The 17,376-nt window shown below is 43.0% G+C and overlaps 1 protein-coding gene across 1 annotated transcript in view; it reads right to left on the bottom strand.

Annotated features, from left to right (window-relative positions):
• Positions 1 to 372: 372 nt before the first annotated feature.
• LOC108935292 (SH3-containing GRB2-like protein 3-interacting protein 1) overlaps positions 373 to 17,376 on the bottom strand; it is a 43,165-nt gene continuing 26,161 nt past the window's right edge. The window contains exons 9-24 of the mRNA XM_018753798.2: positions 17,179 to 17,203; positions 16,850 to 16,922; positions 16,535 to 16,614; positions 15,509 to 15,592; positions 13,488 to 13,562; positions 12,789 to 13,364; positions 12,563 to 12,687; positions 9,923 to 10,076; positions 7,268 to 7,327; positions 5,264 to 5,375; positions 4,534 to 4,689; positions 3,747 to 3,879; positions 3,210 to 3,412; positions 2,895 to 2,959; positions 2,039 to 2,203; positions 373 to 1,745 (exon numbers count right to left, since the gene is read on the bottom strand). Coding sequence (XP_018609314.1) covers positions 1,723 to 1,745; positions 2,039 to 2,203; positions 2,895 to 2,959; positions 3,210 to 3,412; positions 3,747 to 3,879; positions 4,534 to 4,689; positions 5,264 to 5,375; positions 7,268 to 7,327; positions 9,923 to 10,076; positions 12,563 to 12,687; positions 12,789 to 13,364; positions 13,488 to 13,562; positions 15,509 to 15,592; positions 16,535 to 16,614; positions 16,850 to 16,922; positions 17,179 to 17,203 — 2,109 coding nt within the window. The 3' untranslated portion in view covers positions 373 to 1,722. The remainder of the gene's footprint in view (positions 1,746 to 2,038; positions 2,204 to 2,894; positions 2,960 to 3,209; positions 3,413 to 3,746; positions 3,880 to 4,533; positions 4,690 to 5,263; positions 5,376 to 7,267; positions 7,328 to 9,922; positions 10,077 to 12,562; positions 12,688 to 12,788; positions 13,365 to 13,487; positions 13,563 to 15,508; positions 15,593 to 16,534; positions 16,615 to 16,849; positions 16,923 to 17,178; positions 17,204 to 17,376) is intronic.

Below are 17,376 nucleotides of genomic sequence, written 5' to 3'. Positions count from 1 at the left end.
AATGGTTTAAACCCCACAGAAAATAATGTGTAGGTTACAATGTTGAAAAGTTGATAACACAAAGTTATTTCAATAAATACAGGTGTGATACACATTGCTTGTATTAAGCATGATGCATTCAACAAAAAATATTTTTATTTTTGCTCCCCACTCTATTTACTGCAACATGTTTACCTTTTGAATTACAAAAGTACATGTGAATTAAATTTAAAAAATTATATTTTAGCATTACACTGTACAGAGGTAAACAGCTTACACATATAACAAAAAATAAAATAAAATATATATAACCTTAAGGATTCCAAATAATGATACACTGTACCATTCCAATCATTTAGTCACATTTTTTACATCAAATTTGTATTTTAAACAAAAATATAGTACTGTAATGCGTTCAGTGTGCTGTAATGTATAACACTGCTGCCTGTGGAACAGCAGAAACACTATATGAAAGAATGTCGAAACACTATACAACCTTTAGAAAACATAGCAACCATTTTATATTATCAGTTTTACATTGCAAGGAAAACATTTTACATACTGCAAACAGAAAAATACAACACTCAAATACTCTATCATTTACTTTTTTGGGATGAGCGGATGCATGTTTTGATGCAGAATACGTACAGTTTCTGACACACAAGTGTTTTATTTATTTACCTTTTTTTTTGCTAGGCAGTTGTGGGCACTTGCCTATAAAAGGAAAGGCCAGTGGTGCCAACCCCTGAATAACTGGATAACTGAAATGTCCTTTTTTGGGGTGGAACTAGGCTGCTGACATTAACACCAAAACTATAAAGTTACTTGATTGCTTAGCCAACATTTTTATCAAAAGAGACAATTATACTCATTTATACAGATGGATATTTTACAGGAGCAATTCGAGTTCAGCACCTTGTAAAAGGTACAACAGCAGAGTTCCTTTCAGGTTGCAGACCAGCATTGTTAAGCACTATATAACCAGACGCCCCAAAACACCTTTCACTTAGATTTAGTGTATTTGTTTGTATAAAAGGCAAGAGAAATATGTTTTATATACATTTTATGTGCCCACTGTACGTAAAGTTATGGTTTAAAAAAACATATTTGATCTGCAATATTTCCAATACTGAACGAAAGAAAACATATTTGCCTTATGTAGCTGGCCATCATCCAACCATATTAACACTAATAATTGCAAAATACATGGGAGTGGAAAACGCTGTCAGAAGTTGACATATTTCAGACCCCACGTTACATTATGTTGTTTTTTTAAATGTGACGAGAATATGTCTGTGCCTGATATAAGAGCTGAACATTTACAGAAAGCTTAATTAATTTCCCCTTGGCTATGAAGACAGTCCTCCACTGTACTTTCTGAAACAATAACTAAAACCCAAGAAAAAATCCAACTGCATAAAAACAAGAAATCTAACCTGGATAAAAACATCTGCTAAGCAAATAAATAATAACCATAATGTAATGATAAATGTGTTATTCACATTAAGTAATTACATCAGAACACAGTAATTACATCATAAAACTAACAACAATTCTATTAGCAAGTTATACAACACTGCTAGATGGGTCACCTTGCAGCCTTCTGGAAATTAAAAAGGGTTAAAAACATTTGTTTTAGCCATTGCTGGACTTATTGTTTTGTCTTTAAATAAGTGTCCTCTTTCTTAATTTCACACCTAGTCCATCCATATTAATTAATGGGTATTTTTCTGGTACATGGGGTTAATTTTCAGCCAAGTATTTTCCTGAAAGATATAAAATACAAAAATATACTCAGAATCTGTACCATTTGATTACAGCACTTGAAAAGTAAAAATTGGGAAACAAATGAAACACATCAGCTAACGATATGTATAACTTGTTAAAAATACACTCTAAAAACGATGGAAGAAAAGTAACCCATGCTGGGTCAATATGGAACCGAAGGTAAATTCTTATTTGCAGTACATAATGTCAGTAGAACAACCTTCAAGTATAAGTACTCACTGTGAATCTAACCTTCACTTTGTGTCATGCTTGCAGCCTGCAGTGCACTAACCTGCTGTGAATCTCCTCTTGACCAAGGAGAACCTGTATCCAGCCCCGACCAGCTCGATGTCACAGCCAGAGAGAGTGCTGCCCTCGCTGGTGAACTGCACAGCCAGGGGTGAGGGCTTGCTGGGCCCCTCCGTCAGTTGGAACCTACCGAGCAAGGAGCCCACTCCTGGGAGCAGGAGACGGAGAAGAAGAGCGGTTCTGAGCACAGTCATGTGCCTACCCTATCATTCAAGTTCACAGCGGATGCCTTTACCATAAGTTGCTAACGTACAGTCGGTACGTTTTTGCGCAGTGGCATCCATTTATGTAGCCGTATATTTTTGCTGATTGTAGTAAAGCACATCATTCAAAGATAAAATGGTAGGCCCCTACCCAGGGGTTTAAACTGACAACCTTTTGATCACAAGTACTAGGTTGGGTTGGGGTTGGGAAGCCTGACCGGATCTCAGCCCTGTGAGTTTGGAGATGTGAATATGACTATAGTTTGTGGTTCCATGTTCATGGTGACTTGGAAAACTAGTACTCCTTTCACTAGTACTCCTGTAGCAACTCTTAAGGCCATGTTACAAAGCCAATGTACCTTCCCCACGGAGATATTGCACTTGACAAGAGCCCCGGACCCTCCTGAGCATTTGAGGCCTCCGTGTTCGAAGTGCCGAACTTCATTAGGGTTGCAATAATTCACGAGGGCCAAATCAAGTAAACTCAGAATGCGTCTTACATTACAGCAGTCACCGCCTTCATCTCGACACCACAGGCTTCATATTGACAGGTTGGAGTAAACAGGACACCTTTAATAGGTGGGAAAACAATTTTACACCTTTTACACCAAAAGCAGAATTCTAAGGGCAATTTACCTCCATTATCGGACTTCTGAGATATATCTGGGATCTTCCACAGGATCCTCTGCTGTTCAGCATTCCTTTAAAACGAAATTACAATATCAGAAGGTCAAACTGTACTGTAGTTTAACAAATCAGCACAATTGTTACATAGAACAAATAGTAAATTGAAACTTTAAAGTTGCTAACCCTAGCAGTATGTCGTACAGTCACATTAACAATGTCATTTCCGTTATTATCATCGGAGCAATAGTCTGCCTGATCATTTAAAATCTCCTCGACACTAATATTAGTATCATAAAAAACTCAAAGTTCAAGTTATCATCTCACCATGCTGCAGGGGGGAGCATTGCCTGGACCTTAGTCACTCCCCCATCGACTGGCACCAGGAACTGGACATTGTTGAGGGCCACCGGTGTGGTCATGGCCTCACTGTTGTACTTGTAGTCTATCCGGAGGTCTGTGCTGGCACTGTCACACCTCCAACTGACAGCCAGGTTTAGTGGAGTGGACTGGATGCCATTAGTAGAAACCTAAAGAAGCACATGAAAGTTGAACAAGTCTGGCCTCCAAGAAACCTAACAGGGACACTCCCCTACAGAGTCTTACAGTGCGATCTTCAAGTCCTGAGTTTTGTCACTCGGTAGTTCTGTGTGAAACAGCACAGAGTGCTGTTGTACAGATTGGTAACCATCCTGCCGATTTTCTAAAAACTATGAAACTTTGAGTACCAAAAGTGCGTGGAAATCTGTATTAAGTTAGAATTGTAACCAGTTTGATTTAGACGCATATGGTCATTCACACTTAAGGATGATCCATTGGAATCACACTGAAAGATAATGTAAGCTCAATGCAGACTGATCTCACCTGATATTTCAACATGTCGACATTATAGTATGTTGCCTGGGGCTTCTGCTCAGCCACCTTCTTTAAATGGGTCATCAAGTTAGGCATATTCACCCAGAATTCCTTGGAGCTGGCATTAGGTTGTGTGGTGTCACTGTAACATATGAGTGATTTTCAGGGTTATCTTGAGAAATAGGATAACCCCTGTAACCAGTTAGTTTTAGTAAACCAAAATCTTTCAACAGAAATGACTGAATATGATCTATTCCAGTGCAATGTAATAAAGGCCAGTTTTTCATTGACTGAAAAAGTGGCCTTTATTACATTGCACTGAACTGGATCGTATCAGTCTAGCCAATCTACTCAATCTTGTTAATGTTTTATAGTAAGAATTTTATTACGACCATGTCACTCCCAAGGGCAACAGTAATTTGGGTTTTCTGAATACGTCAAGAGTTGCAAATTATGGAAAAGCACAATCACAATCAAGGGAATTCAATGTGCATTTGGTAAATGAAATGTAAGTAAATTAGTTCAGCTGGCCAGGGGTACAACACATCCATCAGATTAATCTGTTGATAAAGTCAGAAAGTTAGAGACAGCTTGCTAAGAAAACTAAACATAGTTATTCAGCTATATAGACAAAGCACGTTCTTTCTTTGTCAAGATGAACGCTGCAGTACTCAAAATGTAATGGCTTTGAACGTCTTAACACAGTACATTCAAGAAACTTCTACAAAGACATGCATCTAGTTGGACAGACTGGAAACTGTGAGGATTAGAACCAGTAAATTAGTGTGTTGTTTACCAGCACAGGAGCTGCGGATTAGGCAAGACGTGCTCCAGCCGGTTGTAGTTTGTTATGCTGAATGTTAGAATAGCAGGCGAGGGGTTGTTGGCAAAGTGCCGAGTGATCCCAGCAGGAAAGGACAGCACCATCTCCCCAGTGATCTTCACCACACACCTTTCCGGGTGAGGAGGGAAAGACAGCGTTTAGAGTCACCTTCTCTTATGATCACGTGACCATCAGATGATTCACTGGTTTTACGTGCACTTCTCGGACAGATGCAGTCACTCTGTCTTTGACTGGCCAAGAAAGACAGAAGGGCACATTCCAATATGAGCAACACCTGAACAGCAACCTCAATCCTAGAACAATGTAACACACAAATGCTTGGGTATGTTCAACACCTTCAGGAAACATCCTTCACAATGTTATTTTGCCAGTTTCACCTGGTTTTACACATCATGTCAGAAGATGTAATCCTCTGAACAGTGCACATTTTAGAACACATTTTAAAACACAACACATACAGTAATTAGTATTAAAACTTATGTACTCAATTTTAAAATTTCATGTTCTTATGTTATTAAATTTATTTGTGATGCAGTTGGATGAATTTTATTTGGAAAATTAATTTAGGACTAAAACTGGAATCGGGACACTATCCAGCCACTGAAACTGATGATCGGCTACTGAATGCGTGGACTGCGTTGGTTCTTTCAGTATCAGGTTCACGGAGCCTCGGGAAGCCTACTTGCTGGGGTCCGCTCCTTTGAAGTAGGCGTTCACAGTCTCCGTGAAGGCAGCTGCTACAGGGAGTGTGTCCTGGGCACCCATGGTCAGTGGGCTAGGCCCTCGGGAGCAACCTGAAACGCAGCAGCGGTGGGTGATCAGTGAGGCTGTATTACTTAGTGAACAAATGAAATCAGAACACACAACAATTCTGAGTTCCAGTTCCATCTTTTTTGGCACCACTCATTACCAAGACCATCTGTCTGGAACAGTCTACCTAGACTATGCTTAGGGAAGATAATGTCCACCAGGGCAAGTGTTCACTAATGTCTCTCTAAACCAGAGAATCTTAACCTTTGCTAGGTCACAGACCCCTTTAAGAATCCCATGAGAGCTAAGGACTTCTAGAAAAATTTCCAAAAATAAATTTGGGGAAAATAAACCGCTGAGTTTAAAGATATATATACACACACACTGTCTGAAGCGCTTGTCCCATACAGGGTCGCGGGGAGCGTGAGCCTAACTCAGGGCATAAGGCTAGAGGGGGAGGGGACACACCCAGGACGGAACGCCTGTCCACCGCAAGGCACCCCAAGCGGGACTCAAACCCCAGACCCACCGGAGAGCAGGACCCGGTTCAACCCACTGCGCCACCGATATATATATATATATATTTCTTTTAAATTTTATTTTTACATTTACATGATTTGGTCTAATATATTTTCAAACCAAGTCCAAAATTCATGAGTCCTCTAAAGCCTATTAGACCCCCTAGGGCTCCACGGACCCCATGTTAAGAACACCTGCTCTGGACACAGGTCCTACAGCTCCTTAACTGAAGCAGTGACACATCCGTGCCTTGCCAGCAGCTCACACATGTATCACAGACAAGATACACTGGACAACTTGGTCTCTGGTCCACATCCTTTCTTCTTTGAGGCCGAATGATACTAGTTATGCTCTGTTAGCGAGCAAATCCCAGCTCAGATCAGCAAAGGAAAGCTGCCCACAGTCCACCTGCTTTTAGGACAGAGAGTGTGTGACGGTGAAGCCACTTGGGAGACCCTCCAACTTGAACATTTCAACAGAAACAGATCCACTTTGTGAAGAAAATTGTTGCTGTTCAGTTCTCAAATACATACATTTACTCTGGTGCGCTACATAATTCTCTGCTCAGCTGCTATTATCACTACAGCTCAACCGATCGTATGATTCATTTCGGAACATGCGGATAGCATGCAGATAAATCACGGCAAGGGCCATAAAAAACAGACAGCAACTGTGGATTCCTTCAGTATCAGAACGAGTTTGAAAGTGTGAAAACCTTTGAAGTGCAACTATCTGAAGAATTATAAATTGGATTATGAATGATTCAAAATGCAACACGTTCAGTCTGTGCTTCCGTATGAGCTTGCAGTTCATAAGAAAACCACTGTGAAACATTTGAAACTTGTATTTCGACAAATCACTTTCTATCAAAAATGTATTACCAGCATTTTTCTCAAACCACCACACTTTTGGTTGCGTGAAAATGTAAGCATTTCATTCCATTTTGTTCTTGTGGGTTTAAAACTTCAGGACTGTCAAGATTAAGACTTTGAGTAGTGTGCTTATGCAGGAATAAAAAGTACGAAACAGGAAGATGATGAATAAGAGCAAAAAAGAGAACTGCATATGCACAACATGCAGTTAATGACAGAAAAAAATCCAAGAGAATCAAAAGTCAAAGAAAAGTTGAAGACAAGAACAACCAACATGAAAATTGTACTTCAGCTGCCCCCAGAAATATATGAAAAAAGTACACCGAGATGACGATGAATGTCAGCCCATCACCAAGTTTGAAATGGGAAATATGGAAGCTTGATGGTGAGCAGCATGGGGAAAGAGCCAAAGGCAAAGCCAGGGAAGTGGGGCCTCGGAAGTGACAGGGACATGTGATATGTTAGGAGCTGAAGACAAGGGGCTGGGAGGAGGGCAGGACTTGAAGTGGTCAGGCTCGAGCATCGCTAAATCGAGCACCACTTACCTTCGAAGGTTAAATAAAACTTCCCTCTGTCAAACCATACCAGGGAAGGCTGGTCATTCTCTGCATGGTGGGGGATTGAAGTTGGGCGGGAGGGGGCGGGTGGGAAGGCGGGAGAGAGAAGGACAATAGTGTGAGTCACGTGGCAGCTCCATCACACGACACAGTGGGCGGGAACACAGAAGGCACTGCAAGCCAATCACAACGAGGAACGGGTGGGTAGGGGAAGGGCGGGGGGGAGGGTCATCTTTGTTTTTTTCGAGAATGCGTGTGGGAGCGTGCCATGTGTTTATGAAAAGAAAGCTATTAGGACTTATAACAATAAATCTGAACGTAATCAAGCGTAACAAGTCCATAATCTGTGTATGAAAGCACCAATTAGTCTGACATCGTGTTTTTGGTCCAAATGCATTTCCAAGGAAAATGACAAAGACAAAAGGCTAATAAATTAATTTTGAAGTACAGGCAGCCTTGATGTGTTTGAAATTGCTGGGAGAATTTCTGATTAATTCCTTTCAGACTTGACAGCCAATTAATATTTTAAGGATCGCTGCGGTTCAACTTGTTTGATGTTACGATGTATCTGAAGACTGAGTCCACGGAGCATCAGTGCTCTCCAGGAGGCAGGCGGCAGCTAAAGTGTGGACCTGCGCACTGTGTTGGTTGTTAGGGACACTGTGCAGGGGGTAATCAAGAGGAGGGCACTATGAGTGAATCACACAGAGGTGAGAGGTCTTTCTTGTAAACTGGCCAGAGGGAAAGGGGTTGTTGTAAGGGTGCATGACTCAAGAGTCCAGGTGGAAGTGTTGACGGGGTTGGTGGACAAGTTGGCTCGGTAGAGCCGATTGGCCCAGTAGGTGTGGAGGCTGTCGTGAATATGCAATAGTGTTTCATAACTCCTATCTAACTTCCCCAGGCAAATTCCAAAGGACAATATAAGACGTTTTGGTGTAAGCAATACACTATAGTTAGATGAGGGGGGAACAGATTACATCTGAGAACTGACACAGATTCAAATAGATTTACACGTCACACTATCGAAACAAATGTCGCCGCTGAGCAGTGCATGATACTGAGCAGCGATATTCCACAACGGACCAGGAGGCTAAGTCTAGGTGATAATTCTTCTATTTAGGTGTTGGATTGCCTGATGCAACATACTGCCTTTACTGAACACCCTTAACCCTGTAACTCAACTGGTGAGCTCTTCCTGATGTACAGAGAGCTGGATTGTGGTTGAGTATGCCTGCTATCAATGTAAGTCTTAACAACACATAAAATCCATGTTTTGCAAATGCAAGGAGTACTTCTGACAGTCATGCAGGTGTAGGTGATGGAAGCATGTCTTTTTTTCTGTCTGTGTGACTTGGCCATGGAAATTTTCCCATTTTGCTCATGTTTCCAGAAGTGTGGCATGTGTAAAATGCTGACCACACTTCTTTGTCTGGTGTAATGTGTGCAAGACAAGGACATGAAAGGAAAAGGTGAGGGTAGAGCAGGAAAGGGACATCAAGCATGCTGGACAAGGGTCCCCTTTGACCCTAATGGCTGGGAGAATGTTGGAAACACCGTGCCTTCATCAAGCGTGCCTTCGTCATCCCACAACCTCCTCATGCCATGTGATGGCTGCCATCCTGCGCACTGACTCTGGGATGGGACAATATGGCGTTACAGATGGGAAATGCGCTCAGGGCAGAATGCATGGTGGGTAATAATGATTCCGGCAGGCGTTGCGGTTCGTGGGCCCTGTACCATACCTCCCGGCATCTCACAGCGCCTCTCAAAGGTGGGCAGTTTGTCTACAAAAGCGTCATCTTCTGACGTCATTGACAAAAAGATCACCCCAAAGGAACCAGAAACAAGAACACAAAAAGACAAAAATCAAACATAAGAGAAAAACTGAACATAAGTCACGGATGACCATAGTGATGGACAGTCTAGAGTTTGGAAAACATATTGAATGAATACATGAAAATTATGGAAAAAATTAAGACAGTGTGCAACATAAGAATGAAAAGAAATGTAAAATACATGTATAAGCACTTCACAGCCATCATCCTTGTCATAAACTTCTCAACATCTTTTTACTTGTCGGTTCCTCTCTGGTGTTTTTTTGAAACTCATTTGCAAATTTCACATGACATGCCAAGAAAGACATTCTTTTTTCACAGGTGACAGTCCATGAAAATAAAACTGTATGTAGAGTGCTGTCTACACAGTTTAAAAAGTACTTTTCAATATTTGCATAGGAAAAGCAATTAGTTAAACTCCCTGGAATTCACAATGATCAAAACATATAAATGGCCATTACTGTAGCTAATGTGTTTGTCATCAGTTGTGCTGTCTCTTGCATTTTAAACAAGAACCAATTACACTTTAAGCAAAGGTTAAAAACTAAGAAAGCCATTTATTATATTTGGCAAAAGCACCAGTGTAATAAAATTACACATGAAAATTTGTGATGCTATATGAAATTTGGTTTCAGAGACACTGAATAGAAAAATTTCATTAAAATATGATCAGGTTTCATGCACTTGTGTTCAACTACACAGAACAACCACTTTGTCAAGAAGACTTTATCCAGTCTAGAAAATGGGGCTTATGCCCGGCGGTAGCACAAAACAAGAGACACCGAGGATGATGGGAAACGGTGCAGACCTGACACAGAAAGGGAGAACTCTTTACCGACGGTGGGTGTAGTGGCAGCACTCAGAGAGTTGGTGGAGGAGATGGATGAAGTGCTCTCTGCCCGGGCCAGCGGGGCAAATGGGGGCGGGCTTGAGGAGTTCACTGGGGGGCTGAATGGCCGGGCCTACAAGGAAACATTCAACATTATCAATGGCAATACTGTAGAGGTCAGTATCAGGGTATCATTCACTGGCAAAGGAGATCAGAGTGGCTAAGAGAAACTACTTTGAAAAGCTGAAGAAACAGTTTTCAGCCAACGACCCTGCATTAGTGTGGAAAGGCCTGAAAGACATCACCAATTACAAGACCCCAGCACCGTGTCAACTCAACAACTGGTCGACGATTTGAATGAGTTTTATTGCAGGTTTGAAAAACCCTGTCTCACACCCCACACCCATTCTGACCCTCTCTCCACACATCGATTAACACCTCCAGTAACCCACACCTTCCCCCCTCCTGCACCTTTGATCTGTGAAAAGGAGGTGTGTCGGGTCTTCCGCAAACAGAAGACAAGGAAAGCACCAGGCCCAGACGGTGTCTCACCGGCCTGCCTAAAAACCTGTGCTGACCAGCTGGCCCCTATCTTCACAAAGATCTTCAACAGATCACTGGAGCTGTGCGACGTTCCTTCCTGCTTCAAACGCTCCACCATCACCTCCATCCCGAAGAAACCCAAAATTGCAGGATTGAACGACTACAGACCTGTTGCCCTAACGTCTGTGGTCATGAAGGCATTTGAAAGACTGGTGTTGGCCTACCTGGAGGACATCACTGACCCCTTGCTGGACCCCCTGCAGTTTGCTTATCGAGCAAAGGGGTCTGTGGATGATGCAGTCAACATGGGATCACACTACATCCTGCAACATCTGGACAAACCAGGGACTTATGTGAGGATCCTGTTCGTGGACTTCAGTTCGGCCTTCAACATCATTATCCCACACCTCCTCCTGTCCAAATTAACCCAACTCTCTGTGCCCGCCTCCATCTGTCGGTGGATCACCAACTTCCTGACAGACAGGCAGCAGCTAGTGAGGCTGGGAAAATTTTCATCCAATACTCGCACGATCAGTACTGGCGCCCCCCAGGGATGTGTGCTCTCCCCACTGCTCTTCTCCCTGTACACCAACGACTGCACCGCTAAAGACCCCTCTGTCAAGCTCCTGAAGTTCGCAGATGACACCACACTCATTGGCCTCATTCAGGATGGCGACGAGTCTGCTTACAGACAGGAAGTCCAAGAGCTGGCTGTCTGGTGCAGTCATAACAACCTGGAGCTGAACACGCTCAAAACAGTGGAGATGATCGTAGACTTTAGGAGAAACACCTCAGCACTATCCCCACTCATCATCATGAACAGCACTGTGGCAACAGTGGAGTCATTCAGGTTCCTGGGCACCACCATCTCACAGGACCTGAAGTGGGAGCCCCACATAGACTCCATTGTGAAGAAGGCCCAGCAGAGGTTGTACTTCCTTTGCCAGGTGAGGAAGTTCAACCTGCCACAGGAGCTACTGATGCAATTCTACTCCGCAGTCATCCAGTCTGTCCTCTGCACCTCTATAACTGTCTGGTTCGGCTCAGCTACGAAATCAGACATCAGAAGATTACAGCGGATAGTTCGGACTGCTGGAAGAATCATCGGCACACCCCCCCCAGCTCTCCAAAGACTGCACTCGTCCAGAGTCAGTAAAGGGGCTAGCAAAATCATTCTAGACCCCTCATACCCAGGCAATTTCCTCTTCAAACCTTTGCCATCTGGCCGGCGCTACAGAGCACTAAGCACCAGGACAGCCAGGCACAAGAAAGGTTTCTTTCCTCAGGCCATCTACCTCATGAACAGCTAAATCCCCCCTAGAGAATAAACCAGTGCAATACCCAATGATGCTATTTATATTTATAATTATATCTATTTATCACATCATATGTCTTACTCACATTCCCTTGCATTTGTATGGAACATACCTGTACATACATATAATGTCTAGTGACTATTTTTTGTATATTGTGTACTTTATATTTTTATATATTTTTTATCCTTTATTCACATATTCTATCTTCATATCTGTGTCTTGTCACTGTCATTCTGTCTGTGCTGTGGAAGTTTCTGTCACCAAGACAAATTCCTTGTATGTGTGAACATACTTGGCAATAAAGCTCGTTCTGATTCTGATCATTCACGTTGTTTCTGGGCACCACAGCGTAAGTGTAAAAATCTTGTCAGAAAGGATCTATGTAAAAAGCTTTTTAAAAAAAGAAAAAAATTCAACAACTTTAAAATTCATCACATATAATCTAACAGCCTCTACAGTAAAACCATCCATCCATCCATCCATCCATCCATCCATCCATCCATCCCGTTTGTCCTAACAGGGTCGTGGTGGCATCCTATAGAGGTTATTTTACTTTTAAAAGATATACCAGAAGAATCCAGCATCAAATCGCACCTCTTGCTGTAGTACCCTTCAGCAAGGTGCTCGGAACAAAAATTGCTTTATTGAAAAAACACCCAGATGTATAAATGGATAAATAAATGTTAGTAGCTCAACACTGTGAGTCACTTTGAAGAAAATTGTCTGCTAAATGACTAAATGCAAATAGAAATGTACATACCACATCCCCTATGCTAGGTTTCCCAGGAGGCAGTTTAGGTCTTGAGGATGGGCGGGGTGGTGGAGGGGGTGGGGTTGGGCTGCTGGCAGCCAAAGGTGTTGCAGGACGGGCTGGAGAGGAGGATCCTGTGAATCAATGCATTTAAATCAGCCAAACTGGAGAAGTGACTAGACTGGGTGATGTGAACAGTTGTTATCCTAAAATAGATGGTCAGAGGTGAACTCACCGCTGCCAGAGCCAGTGCCAGAGCACGGTCCAGGTGAGGACACCACCGCCCTGTATGTTGGAGGTGGAGGGGGTGGAGGCGTGGCCCGGGGGCTGGGTCCAAACTCTTTCGGTGAAGCTGTGGACTCAGGGAGGTCGTCTTTCAGCGGGAGTGTCTCACAGCCCCTCTTGTCATCCTCATTTAGGACAAGAGGAGGGGGGACATTGCCCGGGGGCTTCTCTGCCAGAGGAGGAGGATTATCACGGGAGTCCGACACCAAAGCCGGTGGGGTCTCGGCAGCGGAGCCGGAGACAGGGCCTGGAGTAACGGTGGGTGGTGATTCTGGGGGAGGAACCGTGGGCGGCGGAGGGGCAGGTTCTTTTGGAGGGGGTGGTGTTTCGGGGGATTCGTCGCTGAAGCTGACCCACTTGCTGTCTGCAGAGTCCTCAGCAGACTTTGGAGGCTTCACTGGGCCAAAGATGTTGTCCAGGTCAGTCAAAGAGACCTTTTTGGAGACTTCCTGAGGGCCGGCATCCAGAGGTCCCAAGGCTGACCCTTGGTCTTCATCACCTTCAGACACCTTTGTATCCGGAATGACTACCCAGGGAGATAGACAAAGGAAAAACACTTGTAACACACACACACACACACACACACACACACACACACACACACACGCAGCTAACACCTAGTAACAATGGGAGCTCACAAAGCTTTTACCAGTTAAATCTGGGTTGGGGGAGGCACAGGCTGGGGGCACGGAAGGAACATTCTTGGGTGGAAGTGGAGGCGGGGCTGCAAAGATAATACTCAGGTTATAATAGCATGCATGTTATCTTGTATATTATGACTTTGTTACATTTTCATACATTATTAATGTTAAAATAATACTAATATGAATAATAATATAAATACAAGACAGTATTGTGATTGTATTTTCATGCTGCTCTGTTATTTTCACTTTCACTTCTAAATCTGTTTCCTTTTACTTTTTCATTTGTGCACCACCAGAATACCCATGTTTTCGCTTGATAGCCATCATAAAAATAAGTAACTTGAACAGACTCACAAACAAAATGTTTTTGTAAATAAAATGCAATTGCTGAAAGAGACACTGAGAGGTTCAATAAGAAATACGGCGTCTTAGCACGACCAGTTGATGTTGCCGTACAGCAGATGGAGAGGTTGTGCTCAGACGTTATGGACAAATATAGTGGCGCGAATATAACGTAATAAGGTTGATGAAATGGCCGGCATAAATCCAGGTCATCGTAAGTTGCGTATGTTGAAAGCTGCGGTCTACCTGTATAAGAAGATTGATTCAAAACAAGTTGTTTCTGTGTGCCACAAATGAGAGACATTTGTCTACAGCAAATGTGGCATCTGTGTTCGGTTTTTGCAGCAGGACTACAGAGGGACCATTGATTTTAAATACTGTCAGCAGACAAAAACTGTGACAATAATAGCAGGCTCTCTGAGAGCTCGGACAAGGCCCAGGCCATTTCACATTGTGAGGCTGCCTCATTCTTTGGGAAGAGGGGTGAAAAATATTTCAATGTGAAGAATGGCATGTAAAAAATTTTATTCATTGAACTCATAACAGTATAATTTTATTTAGCTTTAGGGACTCTGGCTTGACTAGTTTGTATATTATACTATATACTATGATGCTGCCCCTGCTGTGAGCTGAGGCCAATGCCAAATGGACCTGCTGGCATCCCCACTTGCAGTGGATGCACAACAGCGCCTTGAGCATAACTGTAAAGAACTCTTCTAGTAATATTTGCTCTCGCCTGGCTACACCAGTTTATAGGGGATGGGACTTGTAAAACTGACAGCCAAATAGTCGAACACATGATGAACAAACAAGCTACAGCAGTCTGATAACCTACAGAGTTGCACTATTAGTGCTGAAGACATAATGTAATTCATGTGCTGTTTGCACTGGCAGCCACTGTTTTTTTTGCGGTTTGGCTCGCCTGAGCCTCAGGCTGGCACCATTTACATTGAAAATATGCATTATGTATCTCAAACTGGCTTTTAGGTAAACTCTTGATATAAAGTGCTTTCATTTTTTTAAACTCCCATTTTCTAACCTAAAGGAAGCCACACAACCAAATAACATGGCACCAAAATAATGCAATATATGTAACTTTTTTAAAACATATTTGAAAACATAACTACTAGTTAAACACATGTAATGAAATACATTACTAGTTTTGAATATTTTTCAGTTTGGGTGGAGTTCACCTTGATTATTAGTTGTTTCGATTATGCTCATTACTCTTTAATCTAAACGTGTTTGGACAGCCCTGTCTATGAGTTTTACCACTGAGACAAAATATTAACTAAATAAAAATTAAACAAAAATTAATAAATAATAACAAAGAATTCAGGCCCAATCTTAATATCCTAGTGTTGACACATTACTAGTAGTGCATGACACAATAGTATCTTTGCTTGCCAGAGCAGAATATATTATGATTACCCAGAATGCCCTGGGGCAGACCTGGTGGGTGATGATTACGGTGAAATGGGGAGTGGAGAAAGCACACTCAGAAAAGAAAGAAGCCTCAAAAGGCAGGCTGGGGATTTTCCTGCCTACTGGTTCGTAAAACAAGTCGGCTATTAAAGACTGCTGCGCAAAATTATCAGCAGGCACACACGACATCTGTGGGAAATTCATTGTCACACCATCTGATAAATTCAGGGAAAAGCATTTTAAGTTCATATGCACTTACTTCCAGTGGGAAAGGGTCTTGTCACGGAGGAGTCTGCCTGTGGCTCAGACGTGGCGCCACCCCATACCTCAGACTCGTCTATAACTACTCCAGAAGAGAGCAGAGCAAAAGCAGGATGACCAATTACTCCGCAGACAAGAGGCCACATGACAGCCTACCTTTTAGTGTTCGGAAAAAACAGTAACTGGGAACTCATCCCAGACACCCACACACACTTTCTGAACCGCTTGTCCCATATGGGGTCGCAGGGAGCCAGAGCCTAACCCAGCAACTCACGGCGTAAGGCCGGAGGGGGAGGGGACACACCCAGGACGGGATGCCAGTCCGTCGCAAGGCACCCCAAGCGGGACTTGAACCCCAGACCCACCGGAGAGCAGGACCCGGTCCAACCCACTGCCCCACCGTGCCCCCCAGAACTCATCCCAGATGTTTTAAATTAAAAAGAATTAAAAAGCTAAGTTTCCATACTTGTACAGTATGCTATGTGTACAACATTATAAAGAGTCTAAAATATCTCTAATAGCTGATATATATGTATATATGCACATACACACACACACGTACAGTATATGTTGGTGTGATGAGAGTCTGGGCACTCCTTTGGGACATGACGTTGGAATACCAGGTGCTGGAAGCTTTCCTCCAGCACAAGTCGCATTTAGATTCATTGTCTTCCGAGTTCATCTTGAGCGAACCGGGACCAATGTTCCCCGGCCACGTTGCGCTTTGGGTAAAATTAACTGGCAAAAGGGCTGCATCGAGATCTGGCTGGGACTCTTACTGTAGTACCCTTGATGAAGGTATTTACCTGAATTGCTCCAGTAAAAATTACATAGCTGTGTAAATGGTTGAATATCTGCAAGTAGCTTAATGTTGTAAGTCGCCCTGGAGAAAAACGTCAGCTAAATGAATAAATATAAAGGTAACGTAGTAAATGTAACAAATGTAGATGTGCTGGGTATACGTAGTGAATTTGCTGCCAAGTGTCACGTACTTCATTTGTGTGCAGCGACTGGCAAGCTTTACCTGCTGATTTCTGTTCATCGAAGGCTGTCTCAAGTGGAGGCCCAAACAGAGCTGTTGGATCCTCTGGGATTTTTGGGCTCCTGCAAATGAAAGATATGCTACTGTAAGTGTGAAGGTCCCACCACATCCATCAGGGTTGATTAGCTGTGCTAAAATTGTTCCGTTAGCCTAAGTAGCTCTCTTCGTGGAGATGCTCACAGTTCGAGATGCTTGAGGCGTCTGTTTGACCCTTTCGGCTCTCCAAAGGGCACAATGTTTCCATGTAAATGTGCATTGACAGTGTGTTGCCTTTCGGCCACAGGCTCTGATACTCACGTGGGAGGTAGGGGTGCGGACCCCACTGGAGCTGGTGTGGGCGCCGAGCGTCTGGGCCTCGCAATCTCCTCGCCTGCAGAGGAGAGTCACCGAACCCGAGCGTGTAAGGCGCAACCACAGACAGGCAACTGATATGTCATTTGTCACACCGTCACCTTGGCAGTCAGCAAATGTTGCAAGTGTAAGGATGGCAACATCAGTGGCAGCACGCACTGAATAAGAAACATCAACAGCATCCCGCTCCAGAAAAGTGTAAAGCCGCTCATAATACACACCAGTATTAACTAAGCAACGAGATTAGCACAAATGACCAGTTATAATGTACTTACTAGATAGGTTTCTTTTGATTTGACCCTGTAATGTGAAAAATAAGGAATGAAATAAAGGAAATATAAACAACATTTTAATGCGTCAAATGTGTTTTCTAATAATTAATACAAAATCATTTATGTACTACCTGGCCCAACAAGCACAAATGGAATTCTCTGGACAAGAACAAAAGTCCGTATAATGTTTTGGTCATTTGA

This window comes from Scleropages formosus, chromosome 3 (assembly GCF_900964775.1).
Source record: "Scleropages formosus chromosome 3, fSclFor1.1, whole genome shotgun sequence".
Classification (NCBI taxonomy): Eukaryota; Metazoa; Chordata; class Actinopteri; order Osteoglossiformes; family Osteoglossidae; genus Scleropages; species Scleropages formosus.
The sequence above is the reverse complement of the archived record's forward strand: the minus strand, read 5'-3'. Positions and strand labels throughout refer to the sequence as shown.